Below are 27,151 nucleotides of genomic sequence, written 5' to 3'. Positions count from 1 at the left end.
TCACTACGTTAAAGGCGCTATATAAATACAAGTTGTTGTTGTGTAGGCAGCTGTGGCTCAGTGGGTACCGCTCTGACCCCTGACTCAGGAGGTTATAGGTTCAAGTTCCACTCCAGAGACTTGAGCACATGAATCTAGACTGACACTCCAGTGCAGTACCGAGGAAGTGCTGCACTGTCGAAGGTGCTGTCTTTCGGAAGGGACGTTAAACTGAGGATCCGTCTGCTCTCTCAGGTGGACTTAAAAGATCCCATGGCACTATTTTGAAGAAGTTCTCCCCGGTGTCCTGGCCAAAATTTATGCCTCAACCAAACATCACTAAAAACAGATGATCTGGTCACCACATTACAGGAAAGATTTGATTGCACTGGAAAGGGTGCAGAGGAGATTTACAAAAATGTTGCCTGTACTGGAGAATTTTGGCTATGAGGAAAGATTAGAGATGCTGTGTCTATTTTCTTTGGAACAGAGGAGTCTGAGGGGAAACCTGATCGAGGTATACAAAATTATGAAGGGCTAGAGTGAATAGAAAGGACCTGTTTCCCTTGGTAGAAGAGTCAATAACCAGGGGGCTTAGATTTAAAGTTATTGGCGAGAGGCTTAGAGGAGATATGAGGGGAGATTTCTTCACCTAGAGAGTGGTGAGGGTCTGGAACTCACTGCCTGAAAGGGTGGTAGAGGCAGAAACTCTCATCACTTAAAAAAAATACTTGATGTGCACTTAAAGTGTCGTAACCTATAGTGCTACGGACAAAGAGCTAGAAAGTAGGATTAGGCTGGATAGCTCTTTGTCGGCCGGCGCGGACACAATAGGCCAAAATGGCCCCCTTCCGAGCTGTAAATTTCCATGATTCCAAGGTCATTATCACATTGCTGTTTGTGGGACCTTGCTGTGCACATATTGGCTGCCACATTTTCTACATTACAGCAGTGACTACACCTCAAAAATGTTTCATTGGCTGTAAAACGCTGTGAGATGTTCGGTGGTCGTGAAAGGCGCTATAGAAATGCAAGTCTTTCTTTCTAGAGTTTGCAATTTAACATGAGGCTGGGTTTGGCGTTCATTTAATCCTGTGGACCCTACCATGAACCTCAGTTAGTATTTGATAAAGGGCAATTAGTCACCAGTTACATAACACTGCGATATGTGTGCACACTAGGTCCGTGCAGCAGAGCAGGTCTCCAGTCGTCCTGGTTAATCCTTGCCACTGGATAAAGGCCGAGCTCTGTCAAGCCCGTGTGGTGGCTGATGTGCAACGGCCACCACACGTTAAAAAAAATCCACACACAGGCATCTTCCACCCGCTCAATTGGAGTTCAGGACTGGAACATCGGGTCCTTCATCGAAACATCTGCGAACTCTTGTGGAAGCAGGTCAAGGAGCGCCTATGATGATACATGAGCACTGGTTATTATGGGAAGGGACTTTTTTAAAATTATTTATTCGTTCCTGGGATGTGAGTGCCAGCATTTATTGCCCATCCCTAACTGCCCTTGAGAAGGTGGTGAGTGTGAACGGCTGCAGTCCTTGTGGTGACCTACCCCCTACCCTTCCGGTGTGATTATAAAGGGGAGCATTGTCCTTTTAAATAGCACGGCTCACAAAAAAAAGGTCTGAATTGTAAAAATGATTTTAAAACAATCGCGGAGATTGCAACTTTGCATCCATAATTAAACACAATAGCATAAAGAAACACGTGTCTAGAAAGCCTGGGTCTTGTCTGGTTGTCAGTGCTGAGCGTAAATATTTGCAGAGAGAGCATTTGGAAGGAAGCAGGGAATCAATTCGTAACATGATACCGCACAGGAGGAGGCCAGTCGGCCCATTGGGCCTGTGCTGGCTCTGTGACAGAGCTCTTCAGTTAGTCCCACTGCCCTCGCCCTTTCCCCAGCGCCCTGCAAGTATTTCCTCTCGACAACCGACACAATCTGATCCTGTGAATTGCAAGGATTGTGCACCGTGCTCCTTGCAAACGGCGGCGACCTGCTGCTTTAAGACGGCACCAATTCTGCAATAATGGTTATAATGTCAGATACATCTCTTCCTAAATAATCATTTCAAATGTTTCCCCAGCGTCAGGAATTGAACTTAAAGGTATACATTTATAAATCCTGTACTCGGGTAACTGGATACAATTTACAAGAATGACCCAAGACTTATCTTTAGATTGAGTTGAATATTTATTTACAATAGCTGGGATGTTTACCTAGAGATCAGTAAAGGTGCACCAGCTCACGTCTGCCTGAATCTTGTTTTTGAAAACTATTCACCCTTGCCACTTTTAAATGTAAGGACATCTGTGCACACTGGGAGTGTTTATCCTGTCAGCTCCGTGTCCCCCACTCTGATAAACTCCCCCTTACACACATCCCCTGGCTCCTTTCTCTTGTACAAGAAGCATTAAAACAGATTTGGTTATCAATGCATAAAGCACCGCCCCAGCGTGGTGCCAGAGTCCCTCAAATCGCAGCATCTCCGCCCCGGGAAATCCTCACCACAACCGCCTGTGAAAATGTCCTCAGGCACTGAATATCAAAAGGCAATCATTTCAGGCCGATTTCCCCCTTCATTTAACCGGTGGCATTGCGAGTAATGTTCGCCTGTTGACTGGGATGTTGAAGCTGACCATGTTCAGACTGGGAGATTGGAGGCGCGCACTCCCACACAGCTCTCCCCCAGCAGCCGCAATTTTACCCTCGGAACTCTTTCCGGTAGGTTTTAGGCTAAAGACAAACTAAAGCGCCAGGTTTTTGAATGCCAATGTGTTTCTATATGTAAGAAGGAAAATAAAGTTGCCTTTCAATTATTTCCTACCTATGTGTGTTTATATGTGTATGCGTGTCTTTATATATGTGTGTGTATGTATGCATGTGTGTTTATGTATGTGTGATTATGTATGTATGTATATGTGTGAGCATATATGTATGTGTGTCTATGCATGTATGTGTGTCTATGCATGTATGTGTGTATATGTATGTATGTTTGTGTCTTTATGTATATGGACCTCATAGAAACATTTAAAATTCTGACGGGGTTAGACAGGTTAGATGCAGGAAGAATGTTCCCAATGTTGGGGAAGTCCAGAACCAGAGGTCACAGTCTAAGGATAAGGGGTAAGCCATTTAGGACCGAGATGCGGAGGAACTTCTTCACCCAGAGAGTGGTGAACCTGTGGAATTCTCTACCACAGAAAGTTGTTGAGGCCAATTCACTAAATATATTCAAAAAGGAGTTAGATGAGGTCCTTACTACTAGGGGGATCAAGGGGTATGGCGAGAAAGCAGGAATGGGGTACTGAAGTTGAATGTTCAGCCATGAACTCATTGAATGGCGGTGCAGGCTAGAAGGGCCGAATGGCCTACTCCTGCACCTATTTTCTATGTTTCTATGTTTCTATGTGTATTTGTATTCATGTGTACATGTGTTTGTAGGTATGTGTGCATATATGTGTATGTATGTGTGTGTGTGTGTATGTATGTTGTGTGTGCATGTGTGTGTGTGTATGGATGCTGTGTATGTGTGCATTGTGTATGTTGTGTGTGTATGTGTGTTTGTGTATGTGTGTATATGTGTTTGTGTATGTGTGTGTATGTATGCTGTGTGTGTTGTGTATGTATGTTGTGTGTGTATGTATGTGTATATGTTGTGTGTGTATGTTGTGTGTATGTATGTTGTATGTGTATGTATGTTTGTGCATGTGTATGTGCATGTATGTTTGTGTATGTGTGAGTGTATGTATGCTATGTGTGTGTTGTGTATGTGTGTGTATGTATGTTGTGTGTTTTTGTATATGTATGGGTATCTGTATGTGTGTGTGTATGTATGTATGTTGTGTGTGTATGTGTGTGTGTATGCATGCTGTGTATGTGTGTGTTGTGTATATTGTGTGTGTATGTGTGTGTGTATGTGTGTTTGTGTATGTGTGTGTATGTATGTTTGTGTATGTGTGTGTGTGTGTGTATGTATGCTGTGTGTGTGTGTTGTGTATGTGTGTGTGTGTATATGTATGTGTGTATGTTGTGTGTGTATGTTGTGTGTGTATGTATATATATATGGGTATCTGTATGTGTGTGTGTGTGTGTGTGTATGTATGTTGTGTGTGTGTGTATGTGTAAGGGTATCTGTATGTGTAAATAGCCTGGCTCAGACCCATCCCACATCTGCTACAAGGGTAACTCACGTTGCCTCGGTGTAAGAGCAGTCTTGCTGGAGTGGCTCCTGTCTCTGGGTGGCGAATATCTCATTGCTCCGATCCCAACACCACAAACCTCACGCTACATGGGGATGAGAGTGGAGTGCTGCTGTTATATCAGTAATACAGATTGTATCTATGGGGATGGATATTCCTTATCGAACCATCAATTCTCAAATAGTCTGCCGGGTCCTGAGGCTAGCCTAGGCAGCTTGAGTGGGTGAAATGAATACCCCTGGTTGATATGCTGAAAGCCCCTTTTGTAAATGAATGTCACAGTGGAGTGTGGCATGGTGGGTGAAACACTACCCTTTCACCTCTGGGACCTGGGCACAATCCTGGCGAATGGCATGAACACTCCTTCCTGTCTGTTGGATGTAATCTGACCTGAACAAACCTCAGTGAAAGTACCCAAATTCAATTAGTATGAACTTTCAATCCCATGACAGCCTCAGAGGCTCAGACACTTACATCAGCAGATGATTCATTGGGTGAGAGAATGGGATGGGGGGAGGACATGGGGAATGGGGGAAATGGGGCAGGTAGTTGAGCCTGATCCTGTGTGACACATTTGGAGACATAGAAACATAGAAACATAGAAAATAGGAGCAGGAGTAGGCCATTCAGTCCTTCGATATGATCATGGCTGATCCTATATCTCAACACCATATTCCCACTTTCTCCCCATACCCCATACCTTGATGCCTTTTGTGTCCAGAAATCTATCTATATCCTCTTTAAATATATTCAGTGACTTGGCCTCCACAGCCGTCTGTGGTAGAGAATTCCACAGGTTCACCTCCCTCTGAGTGAAGACATTTCTCCTCATCTCGGTCCTAAATTTCCTATCCCGTATCCTGAGACTGTGACCCCTTGTTCTAGACTTCCCAACCCGGGGAAATATCCTCCCCGCATCCAGTCTGTTCAACCCCAGACAGAAGGTTGACTGAAGATTCCTCTATTTAACCAAAAGTTTGGGACTATGGCTGTGGCTCAGTGAGTAGCACGCTCACTGCTGAGTCAGAAGGATGTGGGTTCAAGTCGCACTCCAGAGACTTCAGCTCAAAATCTAGGCCAACGCTGAAGGAATGCTGCACTGCTGGAGGTGCCATGAAACATTAAACTGAAGCCCCGTCTGTCCTCTCAGTGGGACGTAAAGATCTCACAGCATGATCTTGAAGAAGAGTTCTCCCTGGTGTCCTGGCCAATATTTATCCCTCAACCAACGTCACTGAAAAACAGATGATCTGGTCATCATCACAGTAGTCTCCTTACCTAAGGAAGGATATACTTACCATAGAGAGAGTGCAACGAAGGTTCACCAGACTGATTCCTGGGATGGAGGGATTGTCTTATGTGGAGAGATTGAGTAGACTAGGTCTATATTCTCTAGAGTTTAAAAGAATGAGAGGTGATCTAATTGAAACATACAAAATTCTTACAGGGCTTGACAGGGTAGATGCAGGGAGGATGTTTTCCCTGGCTGGGGAGTCTAGAACCAGGGGTCATTGTCTCAGAATAAGGGGTCAGCCATTTAGGACTGAGATGAGGAGAAACCTCTTCACTCAGAGGGTGGTGAATCTTTGGAATTCTCTACCCCAGAGGGCTGTGGCGGCTCAGTCTTTGAGTCAAGACAGAGATCGATAGGTTTTTTGGATATTAAGGGAATCAAGGGATATGGGGACAGTGCAGGAAAGTGGAGTTGAGGTAGAAGATCAGCCATGATCTCATTGAATGGTGGAGCAGGCTCGAGGGGCCGAATGGCCTACTCCTGCTCCTAATTCTTATGTTCTTGTGTTCTTACATTGCTGTGTGTGGGAGCTTGCTATGCGCACATTGGCTGCTGTGTTTCCCACATTACAACAGTGACTACACTTCAAAAAGTACTTCATTGGCTGTAAAGCGCTTTGGGATGACCTGAGGTCACGTAAGATATTTGGGACATAAAATGGTCTGGACATGTTTTAGATATGGAACCTCAGTAGGTATTACAAGTGAGGGAGTCGAGGGTTATGGGGAGTGGGCGGGGAAGTGGAGCTGAGGCCAAGATTAGATCAGCCATGATCTTACTGAATGATGGAGCAGGCTTGAGGGGTCGTATGGCCTACTCATGCTCCTATTTCTTATGTTCTTATAAGTGTAAAATATGGCCAGCAGAACGTTGATGAGAAAGTGACATCGGTCTCAGCATACACATTGAAAGAAAAGTAAGATTTGTATTCCTTGCAGCACTGACTACATTTGATAAGTATTTTAATGGCTGTGAAACGTTTAAGGACATTCTGACGTTGTGCAAGGCGCTATATAAATGCAAGTTGTTTCTTTCACTCTCTCTCACAGCTTGAGAAGACTTTCCTTATCTCTAACCTAGTCCTACGAAGGTATGGCAAATCTTAAAAACAGGATTTGGCAGCAAAGCTTTTCTCTCTTCGACGGTCTGAAGCAGCAGTACTACCCATGATGCCTTCTGAGCATGGTCAGCTTCAACAGGAGCCCAGCCTACCTTCTGACTTTGCTCAAGCTTAACAGTGCTATGTCCTTCCCTTGTTTGATAATCTGATTCTGCTCTTTTATACCAAGCCCATCCCTTTTATGTCGCGAACATCATTGTGGCGGCTCCCATTCCGTGAGCCTTGTTTAAGTGCAGACACTAAAAAAGGTCCATAATCCCGGGTTTCAAACCCGTTCTTTTAACAGCCGTTGTTAAAAGTCCAAAATCCTTCACATCTGTAGCGGAGCGATCAAGGTTCACTCACGGGGAGTGAAGACCATTCTATAAAAAAACCTGCAAATATAACAGCCCTGAGTAGGCAATAAAAAACTGGTGATATCGTTGGTTTGTTGGTCCCCATAAACCCATTAAACAAACCATGCGATTGCTGTCATTTGTTTATCCTAGAAACCGAGCAAAGAAATGTGATTTTATTTTCGGCCTGTGTTCTTCACGTTGTACGCAGTGCACTGCACCACACAATTCAGCCCTTGCTTTTACAGCAGTCTATAGTTTCGCAGTATTCTGTCCTGTGCTCGATGAGTCTATGGCAGAGTGTCTCTCAGGTAGAGATGTCTGCACTCCTCTAATTCTGTCTTCCTGAGCAACCCTGATTATAATCGCTCAACCATTGGTGACTATGCCTTCTGTTGCCGAGGCCCCAAGCTCTGGAACTCCCTGCCTAAAACCCCCCGCCTTGCTTTCCTCCTTCAAGACGCTCCTTCAAAACCTACCTCTTTGACCAAGTTTCCTGCGTTAATTTCTATTTATGCGGCTCGGTGTCAAATTCTTATCTCATAATACTCCTGTGAAGCACCTTGGGATGTTTCACTACCTTAAAGGTGCTATATAAATACAAGTTACATAGAAACATAGAAAGTAGGTGCAGGAGTAGGCCATTCGGCCCTTTGAGCCTGCACCACCATTCGATAAGATCACGGCTGATCATGCAACTTCAGTACCCCATTCCTGCTTTTTCTCCATACCCCTTGATTCCTTTAGCCGTAAGGGCCACAAGTTGTTGTTGTTGTTGTAGAGTGGGGCCTGGATTGTAGAATCGGGCTGCAGAGGGCTAGCTAGCCTGATTTGTGGCATCGCTGAATTAACCATTGATTAAAATTCACGGCCAGGAAAATGGTTTCATTGAATGCCAAGAAAAGTGACGCACCTCACAAAACTTACCCTCATGATTCTTTTCTAACTCCATGTTTCATTTGGCTGAGATATCTTCTGCATGTGACGCTGTTAATATCGTCAGGTTAAAACCAATAAAAGTAAAGTTAATATACTTGTAACATTTATAGTTTAGTGCGTGACCCCTTTTAATAAACACCCAAGTAAAGTTAGCTGTGAGGAATTGAGAAAGGTCAGCCCTTTAATCGAATGCCTCGCTTTTAAAATGATCATCCTTGTGTCCACATCCCTCTGTGGCTTCACCTCTATCTCTGTAACCTTCTCCAGCCCCACAACCCCCCCTCCTCCCCCCCCCCGAGATCTCTGCGCTCCTCCAATTCTGGCCTCTTGCACATCGACGATTGTCATCGCTCCACAATTGGTGGCCGTGCCTTCAGCTGCTTGGGCCCTGAGCTCTGGAATTCCCTCCCTTCAGCCTTCAGCTGCCTCAGAGAGCTGTGGAAGCTGGGACATTGAATAAATTTAAGACAGAGATAGACAACCGATAAGGCATTAAGGGGTTATGGGGAGCGGGTGGGGAAGTGGAGCTGAGTCCACGATCGGATCAGCTAAGATCGTATAAAATGGCAGGCTCGAGTGGCTGTGTGGCCTATTCCTGCTCCTGTTTCTTATGTCAACCTCTCCACCTCTTTTTCTTCTTTTAAGGCACTCCTTAAAACCTGTCCTGATATCTGCTTCTGCGGCTCGGTGTCAAAATTTGTCTGATGACGCGTGTGTGAAGCACCATGTGACGTTTTACTACATTAAATGCGCTCTATAAATGGCGTCATATAAGTCCCGTGTTCCCATGCCCTACTGTATGGTTTGTCATGCCGGACTGTACCGGTTCATCCTTCTACACTAGTCATTACCTCGGTCAACTGCACACGGCTTCCTTTCAAGGTTGAAAAGATTATTTCAGTCACCAAGTGTCGCAATAAATATTTATAAAAATAGCTTGGCCTGATTTATAACTAACATCAGAGTGATTGTTGCAGGATACCTATGGGAAGAACCTACGTTTATATAGCAACTTTCACAATCTGTTTTTACGAATGTTGGTTAAAGGATAAATATTGTCCAAGGACACCGGGGAGGACTCTTATTCAAAATAGTGCCATGGGATCTTTTACGCCCACCTGAGAGAGCAGACGGGGCCTCGGTTTAACACGGCAGCTCTGACAGTGCGGCGCTCCCTCAGCACTGCACTGGGAGTGCCAGCCTAGATTTTGTGCTCAAGTGTCTGGAGTGGAATGTGACCCTATGACCTTTTTATTTTAAATGTGATCCCATGGACTGTGTCAAATATTTACAGGGAATACCAGGGAGTGCGTCAATATTTACTGGGAACCCCGGTGTGTCCCAATAATTTCAGGGAATTCTAGTGATTGTGTCAGTATTTACAGTGGCCCCCGCCAGTGTTTCAATATTTGCAGGAGATCCCTGGAGTGTGTCAGTATTTGAAGGTGTTGCTAGCGAGTGTGTCACTATTTGCAGGCGTGTGGGCAGCGGATGCGTTACAGGGATACCCTCAAAGCCTCCCTGATAAAGTGCAACATCCCCACCGATACCTGAGAGTCCCTGGCCAAAGACCGCCCTAAGTGGAGGAAGTGCATCCGGGAGGGCGCTGAGCACCTCGAGTCTCGTCGCCGAGAGCATGCAAAAATCAAGCGCAGGCAACGGAAGGAGTGTGCGGCAAACCGGTCCCTCCCTCCCTTTCCCTTAACGACTATCTGTCCCACCTGTGACAGGGACTGTGGCTCTGGTATTGGACTGTACAGCCACCTGAGAACTCACTTCAGGAGTGGAAGCAAGTCTTCCTCGATTCCGAGGGACTGCCTGTGATGATGATGATGATTTGCCGGTGTTCCCAGCGAGTGTGTCAGTCTTTGGAGAGGATCTCAGGCAATGTTCCCTGTCATTTTTTTCCGATCCCTTTAACGGGCTGTGAGGCCCATTCAGATGTCGGGAAACACGGCAGCCAATTATGCTTGGCAAGCTCCCACAAACAGCAATGTGATAATGGCCAGATATTTGGCTTTTAATGATGTTGGTTGAGAGATAAATATTGGCCCGAACACCGGAGAGAACTCCCCTGCTTTTCTTCGAAATAGTGCCGTGGGATTTGTTACTCCACCTGAGAGGGCTGACTGGGCCTCAGTTTAACATCTCTTCCGAAAGACGGCACCTCCGACAGTGCAGTTCTCCCTCAGCACTGCACTGAGGTGTCAGTGTTAGTGGTTTCCATTGGAGAGAGGAGGGATTGAGATGCAGGTACAGTGAGTAATCAGGAAGGCAAATGGAATGTTGGACTTTATTGCAAGAGAGATAAAGTATGAGATGAGTGGATTGACTTATGAGCATAGGTTGAGTAGGTTGGGCCTATACGCATTGGAGCTCAGAAGAATGAGAGGTGATCTTATTGAAACATAAGATAATGAGGGAGCTCGACAAGGTGGATGCAGAGAGGATATTTCCACTGATGGGGGAAACTAAAACTAGGGGACATAGTCTCAGAATAAGGGGCCGCCAATTTAAATTTCTTCTCTCAGAGGGTTGTAAATCTGTGGAATTCTCTGCCCCAGAGAGCTGTGGAGGCTGGGTCATTGAATATATTTAAGGTGGAGATAGACATTTTTGAGCGATAAGGGAGTGAAGGGTTATGGGGAGTGGGCGGGAAAGTGGAGCTGAGTCCATGATCAGATTAGCCATGCTCTTATTGAATGGTGGAGCAGGCTCGAGGGGCCAAATGGCCTACTCCTGCTCTTATTTCTTATGGGCTCAAATTTCCCCAACAGTTGGCCAATTTTTTTTGGAGTAAGTAGCTTTTTTGGAGTAACTTAAAAATCGCAAATTTCCCCATTTAACTTGCTCCAGTGTAAGTCAGTTAGTTAGGTTTTTTTCTAGTTTAGTTTGTTCTCTCCCAAAGGGGGATTGACAAGCCACTTACGCCTCTTCTGACCATAGAAGCAAATTTAGCCAGCTGAAAATTACTCCAAACTAACTTAGGCCAGTGTATGTGGCCACTTTTGTACCTACATTTAAGGAACCAGCACAGGTAGCCAGAGATAGCTGGGGGAGGGGGCGGAGGGGGAGGAAGGTGAGTTAGAGGATTCTAAAGCACTAAAGACCTTCACAACATCAGCACAACATCTTCAGCACAACAGCTGCACAACATCATCAAAAATAAATGAAAGATAAATCAGCTACTGAAAATAGAGCAGTCCTATCTTGCCGACTGCAGACCGCACTGGCTAGCCCTCCCGCCAGGGATAGGGGCGGCAGGCATGCATGACTGTAGGGGTGAGGGATTTTTACTTTTTACAGTTGTCCCTAAATGTTGCATGGTCCTAATAGAGATGATTCAGTTTTAATGCAAAATATCTTTTATTGGATATTTTACAGTGCACTTCAACGACAACGACAACAACAACAGCAACAACAGCAAAGAAAGGTTGCACCCATCCCTCACCCACATCTCGGGGAAAGTGCACTTCCTCACAGGGTCGGTGATGGTGGTAGGGGAGGGTTGGGGACCTGGCTTGGGTCTGACCGCTGGCTGGTGTGTGGATTGAAGTGGGAGTGGCATTTGAGTATCCGGCCTTTGTGCCCTAATTGAAGAAGCTAGCCCCCTCATGGAATCTGCCATCATTTGCACATCCTCTGAAATGCCCGCCCTCACTTCCCGTCTTAGTGCAGAAATTTCACCCGACAGTGTTGTTACCTCATCACGTACCCTACTGACGGCCGCCACGAGTGATCTTGTGAGGGCATTGGTCTCCTCACCCAATGACACAACCTGATTAAACCTCTGCTGAGGGCTGCCTCTCAGGAGAGACTGGTCGGCTTCTCCTTCCCCTCGCTGTGGGTCTGCCTGGTGGCACCCCCCCTAGTGTGAGGCGCAGGCTGGAACGGTGGGGACTGGGTGTCCCAAGATGCATTTCTCAACTGCCACTGGGACCTGCGACCTCGGAAGGTGTGAACCCATGGAATGTTGCCGAGGAGCTCATGGAGATTTCTGGCAGTGTGATGCCCTGTACTATGGACTGATCCATATCGCGGTCAGCATTCTCCCTTGAAGTCATTTTCATGGACCCCTCCTCCCCCCACCTACCTTAGTCTGGAGCGCACGCTTCTGGATCCTCTGGTGGATCTTGAGGAGTGTCTTCTTCTTCTCCAAAATACAACAGAACAGTCAAATGGTTAGCAGTAAAGGAGGGGGCAGGATGGGTGGCATGAGTAGTCTGACACGTAGCAGGCCTGTCGGCAGGTTGATTTGAAGGGCGACTATGCATTTTAATGACTCACCCTCACCCTCGCGTAGGGGTCCAGCTTGTGCAGATCTGATTCTTTTTCTGCCGGTGCGAGTCAGCAAGGCAGCAACCCTCTGTTCCAGGGGTGTCAGTTGGTGCAGATTTGGCGGCCCTCCTCCTGTTCCAGTTCTCTCCCTCTTGTTGTGGGCCAATTTCATCTGCAAAGATGAAAATATTAATTTTCAGACATGGTGCGCTTCTGATGGGTGGGACACATACAGATGGTCACATTTTCAATTGTAATTCAATTTAAAGATGAAGATATTACTCACACTCACCACATGACCAACATCCTGCCATTTCTTCTTGCACTGGCTTCCAGATCTTGTGGTATTGATCCCTGCAGAGCATTCTTCTGCAACTAAGTTCCATCTTCTCATTTCCTTGGGTGAAACTTTTGACGGACCACTCTTGCTGATATCCAGCTCCAGCCATTTCTCCTCAATGACAGTCACTAGTTTCTCCACTTACTCATGGAGGAAATTCTTTGTTCATCTTGCACGCTCTTGCGCCATTCGTGTATTGGATTCACACTCAGTCAATGTTCAAAAATCACACTTCTCACCTTTCTTCCACATATCCAGCACTCCTTTCCACTCATTCAGACACCCCAAAATCACTATTCACACCTTACCTTTATATATGTCCCATTACCAATGATACTGAGGACGCTCTCCCTTTAATTGGCCGATTGCCGAGCTTCTTGTTGCACTGCGCATGCGCGCAAACCGAACTGCCCATTGCACATGCGCGCAGGCTCAAATGGATATGCATCCCCCTGCTGGTACTCCCCAAGACGCTGGGCCCAAGCCCCGCTGAGCAAGTGCGGCGAAGATCCGCCCCCCCGAAGATCACATGGATGAACTTCAGCAATTATACATCACTGTCTGGAGTAAAAATAAAATGGGGAAGGTGGCTCAACCGTGGCTAACAAGAGAAATTAAGGATAGCGTTAAAACCAAGGAAGAGGCATATAAATTGGCTAGAAAAAGCAACAAACCTGAGGACTGGGAGAAATTTAGAATTCAACAGCGGAGGACTAAGGGTTTAATTAAGAGGGGGAAAATAAAGTACGAGAGGAAGCTTGCAGGGAATATAAAAACTGACTGCAAAAGCTTCCATAAATATGTGAAGAGAAAAAGATTAGTGAAGACAAATGTAGGTCCCTTGCAGTCGGATTCAGGTGAATTTATAATGGGAAACAAAGAAATGGCAGACCAATTGAACAAATACTTTGGTTCTGTCTTCACGAAGGAAGACACAAATAACCTTCCGAATGTACTAGGGGACAGTGGGTCTAGTGAGAAGGAGGAACTGAAGGATATCCTTATTAGGCGGGAAATTGTGTTAGGGAAATTGATGGGATGGAAGGCCGATAAATCCCCGGGACCTGATAGTCTGTATCCCAGAATACTTAAGGAAGTGGTCCTAGAAATAGTGGATGCATTGGTGATCATTTTCCAACAGTCTATCGACTCTGGATCAGTTCCTATGGACTGGAGGGTAGCTAATGTAACACCACTTTTTAAAAAAGGAGGGAGAGAGAAAACGAGTAATTATAGACCGGTTAACCTGACATCAGTAGTGGGGAAAATGTTGGAATCAATCATTAAGGATGAAATAGCAGCGCATTTGGAAAGCAGTGAAAGGATCGGTCCGCATGGATTTATGAAAGGGAAATCATGCTTGACGAATCTTCTGGAATTTTTTGAGGCTGTAACTAGCAGAGTGGACAAGGGAGAACCAGTGGATGTGGTGTATTTGGACTTTCAAAAGGCTTTTGACAAGGTCCCACACAAGAGATTGGTGTGCAAAATTAAAGCACATGGTATTGGGGGTAATGTACTGACGTGGATAGAGAACTGTTGGCAGACAGGAAACAGAGAGTCAGGATAAACGGGTCCTTTTCAGAATGGCAGGCAGTGACAAGTGGAGTGCTGCAGGGCTCAGTGCTGGGACCCCAGCTCTTTACAATATACATTAACAATTTAGATGAAGGAATTGAGTGTAATATCTCCAAGTTTGAAGATGACACTAAACTGGGTGGTGGTGTGAGCTGTGAAGAGGACACTAAGAGGCTGCAGGGTGACTTGGACAGGTTAGGTGAGTGGACAAATGCATGGCAGATGCAGTATAATGTGGATAAATGTGAGGTTATCCATTTTGGGGGCAAAATCACAGAAGGCAGAATATTATCTGAATGGCGGCAGATTAGGAAAAGGGGAGGTGCAACGAGACCTGGGTGTCATGGTTCATGAGTCATTGAAAGTTGGCATGCAGGTACAGCAGGCAGTGAAGAAGGCAAATGGTATGTTGGCCTTCATAGCTAGGGGATTTAAGTATAGGAGCAGGGAGGTCTTACTGCAGTTGTATAGGGCCTTGGTGAGACCTCACCTGGAATATTATGTTTAGTTTTGGTCTCCTAATCTGAGAAAGGACGTTCTTGCTATTGAGGGAGTGCAGCGAAGGTTCACCAGACTGATTCCTGGGATGGCTGGACTGACATATGAGGACAGACTGGATCAACTGGGCCTTTATTCACTGGAGTTTAGAAGAATGAGAGGGGATCTCATAGAAACGTATAAGATTCTGACGGTACTGGACAGGTTAGATGCGGGAAGAATGTTCCCGAGGTTGGGGAAGTCCAGAACCAGGGGACATAGTCTTAGAATAAGGGGTAGGCCGTTTAGGACTGAGATGAGGAGAAACTTCTTCACTCAGAGAGTTGTTAACCTGTGGAATTCCCTGCCGCAGAGAGTTATTGATGCCAGTTCATTGGATATATTCAAGAGGGAGTTAGATATGGCCCTTACGGCTAAAGAGATCAAGGGGTATGGAGAGAAAGCGGGAAAGGGGTACTGAGGTGAATGATCAGCCATGATCTTATTGAATGGCGGTGCAGGCTCGAAGGGCCGGATGGCCTACTCCTGCACCTATTTTCTATGTTTCTATGTTCTGCAGTGCCATGCCGATGGATCCGGACGATGAGGGAGCGGCCAAATGAACAGGTACATTTTTGGCGCTTTTTTTGCCCCAAAAAGTCAGCGTGCCACCCCTAACTACGCCACTCTAGGAGGCTGGGGAACTTTTGGCCCTTAGTTCTCATGGAGAAGGCAGTGTTGTCTCCTGATAAAAGAACATGCTCGTTGGGTCTGTGATGTTACTCGTGCGACATTTTCTCATCGTTGCTCTCTGTTTTTCCTCTTTTTTTTTCCAGCTGGCAGAAGGCGTTACCCCGGGGCAGGGTCTGGGCGTTGAAATTATCATCACCTTCCAGCTCGTTCTCTGCGTCTTTGCGACCACGGATAAACGAAGGACCGATCTCTCCGGCTCCGGCCCTCTCGCCATCGGACTTTCGGTCGTTATTGGCCACCTCATGGCGGTGAGTGACACCAGCGGGGAAAAAACTGGTCGGCATCGGCAAATTGTTCAAGATTGGCCAACTTTACACCCGGTAGCATCACACGGTTTGTAACTCAAAGGCGACCTGTAGCTATAGCTTGAAAGATTCCAGGTGGGAATGAACTCAAAGGTCACAGAATACTATGGCGCAGAAGGAGGCTATTCGGCCTATCGTGCCTGTGCCGGCACTGTGAAAGAGCTGTCCAATTAGTCCCACTCTTTCCCCATCGCCCCGCAAATTGTTCGTCTTGAGGTATCCAATTCCCTTTGAAAGTCACTATTGAATCTGCCTCCAACGCCCCTTCAGGCAGTGTGTTCTCGATCACAACAACTTGCTGTGTATAAAGCCTCCCTTTTTAATTCAATCTGGGCGTGTGGGCGTCGCTGGAAACCCAGTATTTATTGGCTGTCCCTGAGAAGGTTGGGGTGGACCCTGTCCTGGAACCACTGCAGTCCATGTGGTGAAGGTGTTTGCCGTAATGCCATTAGTTAGCGCGGCAGTTCCAGGATTCTGACCCAGGACCGATGAAAGACTTGGGGGGAGGCCATGATGTTCCTCACAAGAAGTGAGGTTATCCACTTTGACAGAAATAATAGAAATAATAGAAAAGCAAATTATCGTTTAAATGGAGAAAAATTGCAAAGTGCTGCAGTACAGAGAGACCGGGGTGGGGGTCCTTGTGCATGAAACACAAAAAGTGAGTATAAAATGCAGGTACATTATCATAGGCAGTCCCTCGGAATAGAGTAGAGCGCTTGCTTTGGGAGTCTTATGTCAGGCATGCGAACTATGTGGCCTGCCCAGCGAAGCTGATCAAGTGTGGTCAGTGCTTCGATGCTGGGGATGTTGGCCTGATCGAGGACGCTAACGTTGGTGCGTCTGTCCTCCCAGGGGATTTGTAGGATCTTGCGGAGACATCAAGTACAGCAGGTACAGCAATAATCAGGACGGCAAATGGAATGTTGGCCTTTATTGCAAGGGGGATAGAGTATAAAAGCCGGGAAGTCCTGCTACAACTGTACAGGGTATTGGTGAGGCCACACCTGGAGTACTGCGTACAATTTTGGTCTCCGAATTTACGAAAGGATATACTTGCATTGGAGGCTGTTCAGAGAAGGTTCACTAGGTTGATTCCGGAGGTGAGGAGGTTGACTTATGAGAATAGATTGAGTAGGTTGGGCCTATACTCATCAAAGTTCAGAAGAATGAGAGATGATCTTATTGAAACATAAGATAATGAGAGGCTTGACAAGGTGATGTAGAGAAGATATTTCCACTCATAGGGGAAACTAAAACGAGGGAACATTGGGCACAAGTTTCCACAAGAAAAAAAACGGGCGCCCCTCCGAGCGGGGCGCCCGTTTTTCGTGCCTAAAACGGCGCCTAAAAAAATCCTCGGTGTTCTCCACCTACTTACAGGTCCTGTGGCACTCGGCGCAGCCAGCACGAGCTGTGGGGGGGGCGGAGCCAGGTCCCTGCACTGAAAACAGTGCCGGGACCTCTGCATATGCACGCTACAGTCGGCACGCAAGTGCAGTAGCTCCAGGCGCCGAACTGTGTGGGAGGGGCCCGAAGCACGCAGCCCCTAGCCCTGGCCCAATGGCCTCACTGGGGCTGCGTGAATGAGGCTCCTCCCACGGCCAGCTCCTGCTCCCCGCCCGACCAGACCCGACCCCCGCTCCCCCCCCCCGCCCCGACCCGAGACACTCCCCCCCCCCCGACCAGACACCCGCTCCCCCCGACCCGAGATCCGCTCCCCCCCACCCCCTGGCCCGAGACCCGCCCACCCCCCCCCCCCCGACCCGAGACCCGCCCACCCCCCCCCCCGACCCGAGACCCGCCCACCCCCCCCCCCCGACCCGAGACCCGCCCACCCCCCCCCCCCGACCCGACACCCGCTCCCCCACCCGGCCCGACCCGCCCCGCCCCGACACCCGCTCTCCCCAGACCCGACCCGAGACCCGACACCCCCTGCCCCAAACCGACCTGAGACCCGCTCCCCCTCCCCCCCGACTGACCCGACCCGACCCGCGCTCCTGTTCCCTGACCCGATCCCCCCCGCTCTCTCTCTCTCTCCCTCCCCCCTCCCTCCCTCTCTCTCCCTCCCCCCTCCCTCCCTCTCTCTCCGTCCCCCCTCTCTCCCTCTCTCTCCCTCCCCCCTCCCTCCCTCTCTCTCCCCCCTCCCTCCCTCTCTCTCCCTCCTCCCTCCCTCTCAATCCCGCCTCCCTCCCTCCCTCTCTCTTCCTCCCCCCTCCCTCTCTTTCCCTCCCCCCTCCCTCCCTCTCTATCCCTCCCCCCTCCCTCCCTCTCTCTCCCTCCCCTTCCCTCCCCCTCCCCCTTCCCTCCCCCTCCCTCCTCCCTCCCCTCTCTCTCCCTCCCCCTCCCTCCCTCTCTCTCCCTCCCCCTCCCTCCCTCTCTCTTCCTCCCCCCTCCCTCCCTCTCTCTCCCTCCCCCCTCCCTCCCTCTCTCTCCCTCCCCCCCACCCTCTCTCTCTCTCCCTCCCCCCTCCCTCCCCTCCCCCCTCCCTCCCTCTCCCCTCCCCCTCCCTCCCTCTCCCCTCCCCCCTCCCTCCCTCTCCCCTCCCCCCTCCCTCCCTCTCCCCTCCCCTCACCCCTCCCTCCCTCTCCCCCTCCCTCTCTCTTCCTCTCCCCTCCCTCCCTCTCTCTCCCTCCCCCCTCCCTCCCTCTCTCTCCCTCCCCCCCCTCTCTCTCTCTCCCTCCCCTCTCCCTCTCCCCTCCCCCCTCCCTCCCTCTCCCCTCCCCCTCTCCCTCCCCCCCTCTCTCCCTCCCCCCTCTCTCTCTCTCCCTCCCCCCCCTCTCTCTCTCCCTCCCCCCCTCTCTTCTCTCTCTCCCTCCCCCCCCTCTCTTCTCTCTCTCCCTCCCTCCCCTTTCTCTCTCTCCGTTCACCCCCCTCTCTCTCTCTCCCTTCCCCCCCCTCACTCTCTCTCTCTCTCTCTCTCTCTCTCTCTCTCCCCCTCCCGCTCAGCGGCACGAACGGCTGCAGAATTCTCCCTGGCTGAAGCACTTTCACACAGGTAGGAAGATGGTTTATTTAATCTTTTCTTGGCTTATAAATGTTTATTCAGGTTGGATTTATTTGTATAATATTTGTATAAGTATAAATCAGAATTTATTGTAGATTTTAATGAGTTCCCTTCCCCCCCTCCCCCCCCCCACCTCGTTCTGGACGCCTGATTTGTAACCTGCGCCTGATTTTTTAATGTGTAGAACAGGTTTTTTCAGTTCTACAAAAATCTTCACTTGCTCCATTCTACTTTAGTTTGGAGTACATTTTCACTGTGGAAACTTTCAAATCAGGCGTCAGTGGCCGGACACGCCCCCTTTTGAAGAAAAAAATTCTGTTCTAAACTAGAACTGTTCTACCTGACTAGAACTGCAGGAAAAAAATGTGGAGAATTGCGATTTCTAAAATAGTCCGTTCTCCACCAGTTGCTCCTAAAAATCAGGCGCGAATCATGTGGGCCCATAGTCTTAGAATTAGGGGCCGCCCATTTAAAACTAAGATGAGGAAAAATGTCTTCTCTCAGAGGGATGTAAATCTATGGAATTCTCTGCCCCAGAGAGCTGTGGAGGCTGGGTCATTGACTATATTGAAGGCGGAGATAGATAGATTTTTGAGTGATAAGGGAGTAAAGGGTTATGGGGAGCGGGCAGGGAAGTGGAGCTGAGTCCGTGATCAGATCAGCCATGATCTTATTGAATGGTGGAGCAGGCTCGAGGGGCCAAATGGCCGACTCCTGTTCCTATTTCTTATGTTCTTATGTTCTTTTGTTCTTATGTTCTTATAGCTGGTCTTGTCCTTCTCAGTGCCAGAGGTCGCGGAGAGGAGGAGGTGCTGTTAAAGTGACCCCAGTGAGTCGCTGTAGTGCAACCTGTAGATTGCGCACAGTGCCGACAGCACACACCAGTGATGTCGCGACTAACTGCGGCATGGATCATTTGAACTGCTCTGTCTTGTCACGAAATGGTATCGATGAGAGCGTCGAAAGCCAGATCACCCAGTTTGCAGATCAGACGGAATTAGGAGGCAAAATGAGTCTTCACCCAGAGAGGGGTTAGAACACGGATCTCGATACTGCAGGGAATAGTCGAGACAAATAGCATAGGTGCATTGAAGGGGAAATTCGATTACCACATGAGGGGGAAAGGAGCAGAAGGATATGCTGATATGGTGAGATGAAGTAGGGTGGGAGGAGAAAAGGGAGAACAGGTGACCTGACAAAGGTCTTTAAAATTACGAAGGGGTTTGGCAGGGTAGATAGTGAGAAGATGTTTCTACTTGTGGGGGAAATCGAAGCACTAATGAATCCAACAGGGAATTCGGGAGAAACTTCTTTACCCAGAATGTGGAACTCACTACCACAGGGAATAGTTGATGCGAAAAGCACAGACGGGGAAGCTAGTTAAGTATATGAGGGAGGAAGGAGTGGAAGGATATGGAATTAGGGTGAGATGAAGTAATGTAGGCGGAGGCTCGAGTGGATAGATTAGTTGGGCCGAATGGCCTGTTTGTGTGCTGTAAAATTTTACGAGCTAGACTTTCGGCACATGATCACCCATCTATCGCCCATATAAGCAGGCTATCGCGCATTTTTGCTGAAAAATGGAAAGTAAGGCCGTATGTAATTCTAAGTAATCTGCTTCTACCCTCCTTTACGACAGCGATGGTTTTATTAATTCCCCATATAACCCCAGATCTACTGTCTGATCATCACCCCGTTCCACTGATCCATTCAAGGTCAGTACTTTTGATTCCTGTCTCCTCCCATGCAAATAACTTTAGATTTGTCTTCATTTAACTGCACCTGCCACCTACTGGCCCAGTTTAAAAAAAAAAAAGTCCACTTTAATCCACATTCTTTTGCTCCTTTCCCAAAGGAACGTAGGGACAGGAGTAGGCCAATCAGTCAGTTTTCATCCAGTGGGTAGTGTCGCTGAGGTGAGCATTCTCTGGAGTTGTCTAATATCTTGTTTTGTTGCCTTCTCTCCTCAGATTGGCTTCACCGGATGTGGGATGAATCCTGCCCGGTCCTTCGGGCCGGCTGTCATCACCGGCAACTTCAAGGATCACTGGGTGAGTTGGTGGAGCTGTGAGCAGCACTGGGCCCCTTGGGTAGCCAACCAGTTCTCTATTAGGTAGAGTCTGCCGCTGAGCACAAAATCTAGGCTGACACTCCAATGCAGTGCTGAGGGAGAGCTGCACTGCCGTAGGCGCCATCTTTTGGCTGAGACTTAAAACCGAGGCCCCGCCTGCTCTCCCTCAGAAATGCCCATGGTACTATTTTGAAGAAGAGCAGGGGAGTTCTCCCCGGTGTCCCGGCCAATATTCAGCCCTCAACCAACATAACAAAAAAACGATTATCTGGTCGTTATCACATTGCTGTTTGTGGGAGCGTGCTGTGTTTATGTTGGCTGCCGCGTTTCCTATGTTACAAGAGTGACTACACTCCAAAAGTACTGCATTGGCTGTAAAGCGCTTTGGGACGTCCTGAAGGTGTGAAAGGCACTACATAAATGCAGGTGTCCCCTTTTTTCCTTGGAATGCTCACTTGCTTGAAGGGAGAGAGAGAGACAATTCCTTGAACTTGCCACTGCCAGTGGGGAATCTGGCTTGCCAGAAGTGCGGAGTGGAAATTTAGGGAGTGCGATGCCCATTACATTCGGACCATTATTTTCAAGTGATTGGGAAAATCGTACGAGCATGCTCCCAAAATTTCAGTGGGTGTTCCTGGCCATGCAGCATGAAATTGGAATGGCTGCCTCCATGAGACAGGGTTCCATGGGCACTGGGGGCAGCATTTTCTCACGTGTAGAGTCGAGGCATGTCAGTGTCAGTCGGCTATTCAACCGTGGGCGGGGATCTGAACCGAACTGGACCACGCCCACTACAGTAACGTCAAGAACTTGCATTTATATAGTGCCTATCACTTTCTTAACATGTCCCAAGGTGCTTGACAGGAGCATTATCAAACCAACTTTGACACTGAACCACATAAGGAGATATTAGGGCCGGTGATCAAGAGATGGGTTTTAAGGAACATGTTAAAGGAGAGAGACAGAGAGGATTAAGGAGGTAATTCCAGCGCTTAGAGCCTCGGTAGCTGAAGGCACGGCCACCGATGGCGGAGCGATGAAAATTGGGATGAGCAAGAGGCCAGTATTGGAGGAGCGCGCAGATCTCAGGGGGTGGTGGGGCTGAAGGAGATTACAAAGATCATTTCATGGGCAGGCCCTCGAAATCGAGGAAGACTTGCTTCCACTCTAAAAGTGAGTTCTCAGGTGACTGAACAGTCCAATAGGGGAATGACAGTCTCTGTCACAGGTGGGGCAGGCAGTGGTTGGAGGAAAGGGTGGGTGGGGAGTCTTAAGTTCCCGGGCAACGATGGCGGTGCGGCCGGTCCGGTCTGTCGCTGTTGGAGTTGTCCATGAAGGCCTGACGTTCCAGGTCCCCAACTTCATTTTGAAGGGTGGAAGATGTGCGCGAGTTCTTTTTAAAGTGGGGTGGTGGGGCTGAAGGAGATTACAAAGATCACTTCATGGGCAGGCCCTCGAAATCGAGGAAGACTTGCTTCTACACTGGCTACCATACGGGCTTAGCTGAGCAAGGTCTTGGTCCAGCGGCAAGGGGGTCCTAGTTCCCTGCGGCGCGATGCGAGCCATAAGCTCGGCGCTGACAGGGAGGGAGCGAGGCCGTGAACTTATTTGAAAACAAGGACGAAAATGATAAAATCGAGGTGTTGGCGGACCGGGAATCAATGTAGGTCAGCGAGCACAGGGGTGATGGGTGAACGAGACTTGATAGGAGTTAGGACGCAGGCAGCCGAGTTTTGAATAAGCTCAAGTTGATGGAAGGCGGAAGATGGGAGGCCGAACAGGAAAGAGTTGGAATAATTAAGTGCAGAGGTAACAAAGGCATGGACGAGAGCTTCAGAGCTGAGGTGCGGTGGGAATGGTGATGTTCGGGAGGTGGAAGTTGGTGGTACTGGTGATGGAGCTGACATGCTGGAGAATGATCAGGAGAGGGAATGCCCATTTACTTTGTTTCCCTGAACCAGATGCACCAAGGGCTCAGACCAGCAAGAAACCTACAGACAGGGGCTCAAATCCACAGTCGGCCTGAAAAAGAAAGAAAAGGTTGCATTTGTATAGCGCCTTTCACAACCACCGGACGTCTCAAAGCGCCTTACAGCCAATGAAGTACTTTTGGAGTATAGTCACTGTGGTAATGTAGCAACCGCGGCAGATATTTTGCGCACAGCAAGCTCCCACACACGGCACTGTGATAATGACCAGATAATCTGTTTTATTGTCCCGTTGACTGGGGGCAAGAATCAGTGCACTTACTGAGTACAGCGACAATGTAAATATCTTTATGAAGAGCTCTGTTCAGGAATGCCACTGAAATCGTAAAACATTTTTTTTTTTTAAGAAGGCTTTGTTACGATTTCACTAGAAATGAAGATTAGAGAAAGTTGCCACTGTGCAGCCAGGATGTGCATCTCACAGTGACAGGTGGATGAGGGAGGGGGGGGAGAGAGGGGCGAAATGTGGTAAGGCCCCGTTTGGGGGCAGGAACCGAGGTGAGGCGGGACTGCCTGCGCCTGGCTTTGGGGTCCCGCCCCGGCTGCGCCCGAACTTGGGGTAGCGCAGCGCTGGCGGTAGAACAGGGCCCCTCCCCTTCCATTAAAGGGGAGGGGCACGCTGCGAGCTCTGCAGGGGCGGGGGCGAGGGGCCGGCTCTTCACCCCCGGAGAGCGAGGTGCCCTGGCAGCAATGTGGTGGCACGGAGCCCTGCAAAATATTCAACGAAAGGCCAAACCGGTAAGTGGCCAACTTAAACAAAATGGCGGAGCGCGGTCAAGTTCGCGACCCGAGAGGCTAGCGCGGGACATTGCTACCCGGGTCACTGCACACGGCGGTGACGTCATCGTCGACGGGGCAGCGGTCCGGGGAGCTGCCGGTTTGCGTCTCCGCTAACGTGGGAGGTGGTAGCGGCCCCGAGCCCCGAGCCCCGGGCGAGAATCCGTTTGCTCCCCGTTGTAACGGGAGGCACAAATGATGCGAATTTCTCCCCCTGTGGTCTCTTCAGGCTGTGTGTTCATTTCAGGGTCGGTCGGTGCATCCCCAACCCGACCACTAGAGGGAGCTCCTTTGTAAAACAACTTCCAAAGAAGCTAAAAAATGTCCCGATCAATACACTCACACACACTGACACACTCACACACACTCACTTACTGACACATTCACTCACACACACTCACTGACACACTCACTCACACACACTCACTACACACTTACTCACACACACTCACTTACTGACACACTCACTCACACACACTCACTACACACTCACTCACACACACTCACTTACTGACACACTCACACACACTCACTTACTGACACATTCACTCACACACACTCACTGACACACTCACTTACTGACACACTGACATACACACACACACTGACACACTCACACACACACTTACTGGCACATTCACTCACACACACTCACTGACACACTCACTTACTGACACACTGACACACACACACACACTCACTGACACACTCACACACACTCACTTACTGACACACTCACAGACACACTCACACACACTCACTCACACACACTCACTGACACACTCACACACACTCACTCACACACACTCACTGACACACTCACTTACTGACACACTGACACTCACACACACTCACTGACACACACACACACTCACTTACTGACACACTCACACACACTCACTGACACACTCACTGACACACTCACACACACTCACTTACTGACACACTCACACAATCTCACTGACACACTCACTGACACACTCACTCACACACACTGACACACTGACACACTGACACACACACACTCACTGACACACTCACGCACACTCACTTACTGACTCACTCGCACACACTCACTTACTGACACACTCACTGACACACTCACTGACACACTCACTCACACACTCACTCACTTGCTGACACACTCACACACTCACTTACTGATATACTGACACACTCACACACACTCACTGACACACTCACACTCACTCACTTACTGATATACTGACACACTCACACACACTCACTGACACACACACACACACACTCACCTACTGACACACTGACACACTCACTCACATGCACTCACTGACACACTGACACACTGATTCACACATTGCCACACACACACTGACACACACATTCACACACTGACACACTGACACACTCACTCACACATTGACATACACTGACACATGCATTCACACACTGACACACACACTAACACTCACACACTGATGCACTCACACTCTCACACTGACACACTCATGCCCACACACTCACTCACAAACACACACACCAACAAACTCACTCACGCTCACAATCATGGACACACACATTCACATACATATTGACACACTTATACTCATGGCAAATGGGATATAATGTGGAGAAATGTGAAGTTATCCACTTTGGTAGGAAAAATAGAAAAGCAGAGTATTTTTTAAATGGTGAGAGATTGAAAAATGTTGGTGTTCAGAGGGACCTGGGTGTCCTTGTACACGAATCACTGAAAGTTAACAAACAGGTACAGCAAGTAATTAGGAAAGCAAATGGTACGTTAGCCTTTATTACAAGAGGATTTGAGTATAAGAGTAAAGATGTCTAGCTGTAATTATATAGGCCCTGGTGAGACTGCACCTGGAGTATTGTGTATAGTTTTGGTCTCCTTACCTAAGGGAGGATATACCTGCCATTGAGGGAGTGCAAAGGTTGGGAGGATTGTCCTATGAGGGGAGATTGAGTAGACTAGGCCTGTGTTTAGAAGAATGAGAGGTGATCTCATTGAAACATCAAAAATTGTTATAGGGCTGGACAGGGTAGATGCAAGGAGGATGTTTCCCCTGGCTGGGGAGTCTAGAACCAGGAGTCACAGTCTTAGAATAAGGGGTCGGCCATTGAGGACTGAGATGAGGAGAAACTTCTTAACTCAGAGGGTGGTGAATCTCTGGAATTCTCTACCCCTGAGGGCTGTGGGGGCTCAGTCTTTGAGTATATTAGAGGCAGAGAGCGATAAATTTTTGGATATTAAAGGAATCGAGGGATATGGGGCCAGTGCAGGAAAGTGGAATTGAGGTAGAAGATCAGCCATGATCTTATTGAATGGCGGAGCAGGCTCGAGGGGCCGAATGGCCTACTCCTGCTCCTAATTCTTATATTCTTATGTTCTCACACACTGACACACACTCACTTACACCCACATACACTCTTACACACTGACACACTGACACACACACAGACTGACACAGACATTCACATACACTCACACACACACTGACACCCACACACTCACACCCACACACTCACACATACACACTCACAGACTCACGCACATGCTCACGCACATACACACACATTACACACGCAAGTAAACACACTCAAGTAAAGACTGACACACATATACACACAGGCTGACACACACACTCATACACAGACACTCACACACCTACCCACCCACACACTTATACAGACACACTCACATTCACACTTATACACTCACGCACGCACACACTCACTCACATTCACACCCACGCACACGCTCACACACAGATTCACACTCACACCCACGCACACACACACACACACACTCACATTCACACTCACACGCACACACCCACTCACACTCACACTCACACATCCACTCACACTCACACCCATGCAGACTCACACACGCACACTTGCACTCACACTCACACACTCATGCCCACACACACACACACTCGCACACACACACACTCGCGCTCATGCTCACGCCTATGCACTCACACTCACACTCATACTCACTCACACACACTCACTCACACTCACACACTCACGCCCACACACACACACTCACACTCACACACACTCACGCCCACACACACACACTCACACTCACACTCACACACGCCCGCGCACACACACTCACATTCACACTCAAGCAGATACTCACACTCACATTCACACCCAGGCACACACTCACACTCGCATTCACATTCACATGTACACCCACGCACACGCTCACACACACGCTCACATTCACACCCACGGACACACACTCACATTCACACTCAAGCAGATACTCACACTCACATTCACATCCACACACACACTCACAATGACACCCACGCACACTCACACTCACATCCACACTCACACTCACATCCACACTCACACTCACATTCACACGCACGCACACACTCACTCACATTCACACCCAGGCACACACTCACACTCGCATTCACATGTACACCCACGCACACGCTCACACACACGCTCACATTCACACCCACGGACACACATTCACATTCACACCCAGGCACACACACAGCCTCACATTCACACTCACACACACACACTCACACTCAGACTCACACACAAATTCACAATCATGCACACACTCACAGTCACACTCACACCCACGCACACACTCACACACACACTCGCATTCACACTCACTCTCACATTCACATTCACATGCACGCACCCGCTCACACTCAC

At 48.6% G+C, this 27,151-nt stretch overlaps 1 protein-coding gene across 2 annotated transcripts in view; it reads left to right on the top strand.

The window, feature by feature from the left end:
* The window catches only part of LOC139264735 (aquaporin-1-like), a 47,747-nt gene that overhangs the window by 974 nt on the left and 19,622 nt on the right, over positions 1 to 27,151 (top strand). For both annotated transcript variants that reach the window (XM_070881747.1, XM_070881746.1), the window contains exons 2-3: positions 15,388 to 15,552; positions 20,587 to 20,667. In XM_070881747.1, coding sequence (XP_070737848.1) covers positions 15,388 to 15,552; positions 20,587 to 20,667 — 246 coding nt within the window. The remainder of the gene's footprint in view (positions 1 to 15,387; positions 15,553 to 20,586; positions 20,668 to 27,151) is intronic.

This window comes from Pristiophorus japonicus, chromosome 5, assembly GCF_044704955.1.
Source record: "Pristiophorus japonicus isolate sPriJap1 chromosome 5, sPriJap1.hap1, whole genome shotgun sequence".
Classification (NCBI taxonomy): Eukaryota; Metazoa; Chordata; class Chondrichthyes; family Pristiophoridae; genus Pristiophorus; species Pristiophorus japonicus.
This window is presented reverse-complemented; position numbering and strand designations above follow the sequence as displayed.